Source organism: Macrobrachium rosenbergii, chromosome 3 (genome assembly GCF_040412425.1).
Source record: "Macrobrachium rosenbergii isolate ZJJX-2024 chromosome 3, ASM4041242v1, whole genome shotgun sequence".
NCBI classification, from domain to species: Eukaryota; Metazoa; Arthropoda; class Malacostraca; order Decapoda; family Palaemonidae; genus Macrobrachium; species Macrobrachium rosenbergii.
Genome location: NC_089743.1, coordinates 51,214,589 through 51,217,063, shown reverse-complemented (window position 1 = coordinate 51,217,063; position 2,475 = coordinate 51,214,589). Strand labels below are relative to the sequence as shown.

The 2,475-nt window shown below is 38.6% G+C and overlaps 1 protein-coding gene across 1 annotated transcript; it reads right to left on the bottom strand.

The window, feature by feature from the left end:
• Nucleotides 1-1,275, bottom strand: LOC136828530 (neurotrophin 1-like). Its single transcript, XM_067086559.1, has 2 exons — nucleotides 1,226-1,275; nucleotides 1-906 (listed from the first exon to the last, which is right to left on the bottom strand). Exons 1-2 carry the CDS (start codon nucleotides 1,241-1,243, stop codon nucleotides 211-213), a joined length of 714 nt encoding a protein of 237 aa, XP_066942660.1. The 5' UTR covers nucleotides 1,244-1,275; the 3' UTR covers nucleotides 1-210.
• Nucleotides 1,276-2,475: the final 1,200 nt, after the last annotated feature.

The following is a 2,475-nucleotide window of genomic DNA, read 5'->3' as shown; positions in this document are numbered from 1 at the left end:
TGTGATGTACGAAAAAGTTGTACGTTTAAAATAAATTATGAAATGAAGAGTAATTATCACAGCGAGATGACTAGAGAACTGCTTCCTTCACGAATACTTTGTCACAGCCTGTTACGTCATTTACACCCAGGATTAACTCATAGGTCAGCAAAGGAATAGACGAATGATTCATAAAAATTCACAAAGTTTGTTCTAAGCTTTTGTGACTGCTTAGTGGTCAATGGTATAGGCTCCCAGGAGGCAAGCGCAGCTTGCAGGAAGCTTGAAGGACTCAATGGCGAAGGGAAGATATTGGTCGTAGGGGTCGTAGACGAGGAAACGGTGGTAGATGGACTTCTGCAGGCACTTGGATTCATAGCAGTCAGGGACCTTGGGACAAGCTTCCCCGGAAGTGAGGCACTCCTCGATGCGAGTGGTCTGAGTAAGAGTCTCGTAATGGACATCGACGTTGTTAACGATGATCCTCCATTTGCCGACGGTGTTTTGTGCCCTCAAGGGCCTGACGTACGCGGTCTCGGAGGGGCAGAGGTAGGTCTCCTCTTCCAGAGTATTGGGGCGCGCGACCGAAAGCTCGGTGTTGAGGTCGGCGACGTCGGCATAGAGAGAGAGAACCTTTTTGTAGTGGTACTCGGCGGCGTGCTTGATCTCGTAGGTTGGGTACTCGGGGTCCTCAAGGCACCAGGGCTTCGTGGTGTTTGCTGCGCATGCTGGTACCTCCGGTTCTTCGTGTTTATGTTGAGGCTCGTGGTAGCTTGCTGGTTGGGGATGATAAGAGGGTTGAGGATGGTAAGACGGTCTGTGGTGGTGAGTGTGGTGGCCGCTGTAGGCGACTGAAGAGCCTCCATGGCTCACCCTGACGTGAGAGCTCTGGTCAGTCAAGGCAGTGGCCAACACAGCCAGCAAAACCTGAAGGAAGGAAACGAGTGATTATGTTTAGGAGCTGCTTTCTTTCGAAAAAAAAAATCATCTTCCAAAGATGTGAAAGAATATAATAATTGATTTAAGAAATGAAGACACAACTGACCTGATACCTGAGAAATTTATTAGAAAAATTTGAACATAAAACAATAGAAAAATAAATTAGCCAGAAATAAGCAAATAAACAAGGAAGCAAGTAAAGTACGAAAAGTAGGAAGCACTAAGACTAAAGGAAAATTTGAATACTGTTTCCCAGAAATCTGCTGATCCCCAGAGCCAACAAGAGTTTTATTAGTATTCCACATACCATAAACCTCATAGCCATGTCTACGCAACTGATTCGCCCCACAGGAACTGTGCCGAAATCCCTAAGCAAACAGGTTTATATACGAGCGTCCTTCATGACAATCCCACCTCAAAGAAGGGTCTTCTGACCACCAACGGCCTTTCGGTCTTAAACCGGGCGACCGAAAGTTGCATGACGTTATCATCTGCATTCACTACTTAGCAATTAGTACATTTTTCGACCACGTCAGGTTACAGAGAAAAAACTGTTTTCTAATTTGCACGGACTTGTAGAATGTGGGTATCGAGGAAAAACACGCGAAAAATAACTACAAGAAATTATTTTGAAATGACTCATATTTGCAAATTGCATTGGTGTGAACATTTTCGAAATTATTATAGCAATTGTTTGTCTAAAAAACAAAATGGGTTTCAGAGAAAAAAAAAACTGTTTGAATATCATGAATTGAAGTATTTGGGTGTAAAAAAAATTTACATACATTTACAGATTGTAGGGGTTTGTAAACATTAAGTTAAAAGGGGTCTTAATTAAATTAAAAGGGGTCTCAGAAAAAAATCCCTTTAAAATACCTACATTAATAACATATCTTTATAAGTACAGTTTTGAGATATTCGTAACAAGTGGTAGATTTTTCAACAGAACGAATTTTAGAAAGTAAAATGAAACTTTTTGTTTGCCTATACTTGCGGAATCATATTACGAAAGGATTTAGAAATATTAGCATCAAATAAAAAAAAAACCTTTTCAAGGGAAGCTAATTTCCCGAAGCACCATTTTGAATTAACAAACATTGCAAAATGTCTTGTTATGAAGGGTATCTGAAATATTAGCAGTAACTGGCATATAATCCAAACAAGACAGTATGAATAAAGCGGTTTGATTCTATATGTAACTTTAAAAGATCCGGGTATGGAGAGTTTTTTTGAAATATTGGAAGCAATTTGAATTTTTTTTTAAACAAAGTAAGTTTCAGAAAAACGTTGGTTATGTAATGTTCTAAGAACATTTGCAACCACTTGATTTTTTAAAGTAAATAACAGTTAAGAAAATAGAGGAAAAACTATTTCAATTTGTATATAAATGTAAAAAGAATTTATTAAAATTTTTAGAACTATTAATAGCAATTTGTATATTTCTCAGGCAGAATGGTAACTTAAACGAAAACCAGTGCTTTGAATTTTCATGCTTTGTAGTTTTTAAACAAGGGTAGTTTAAAAAAAATGATTAACTGAACTGACTTGCAGTCGAAA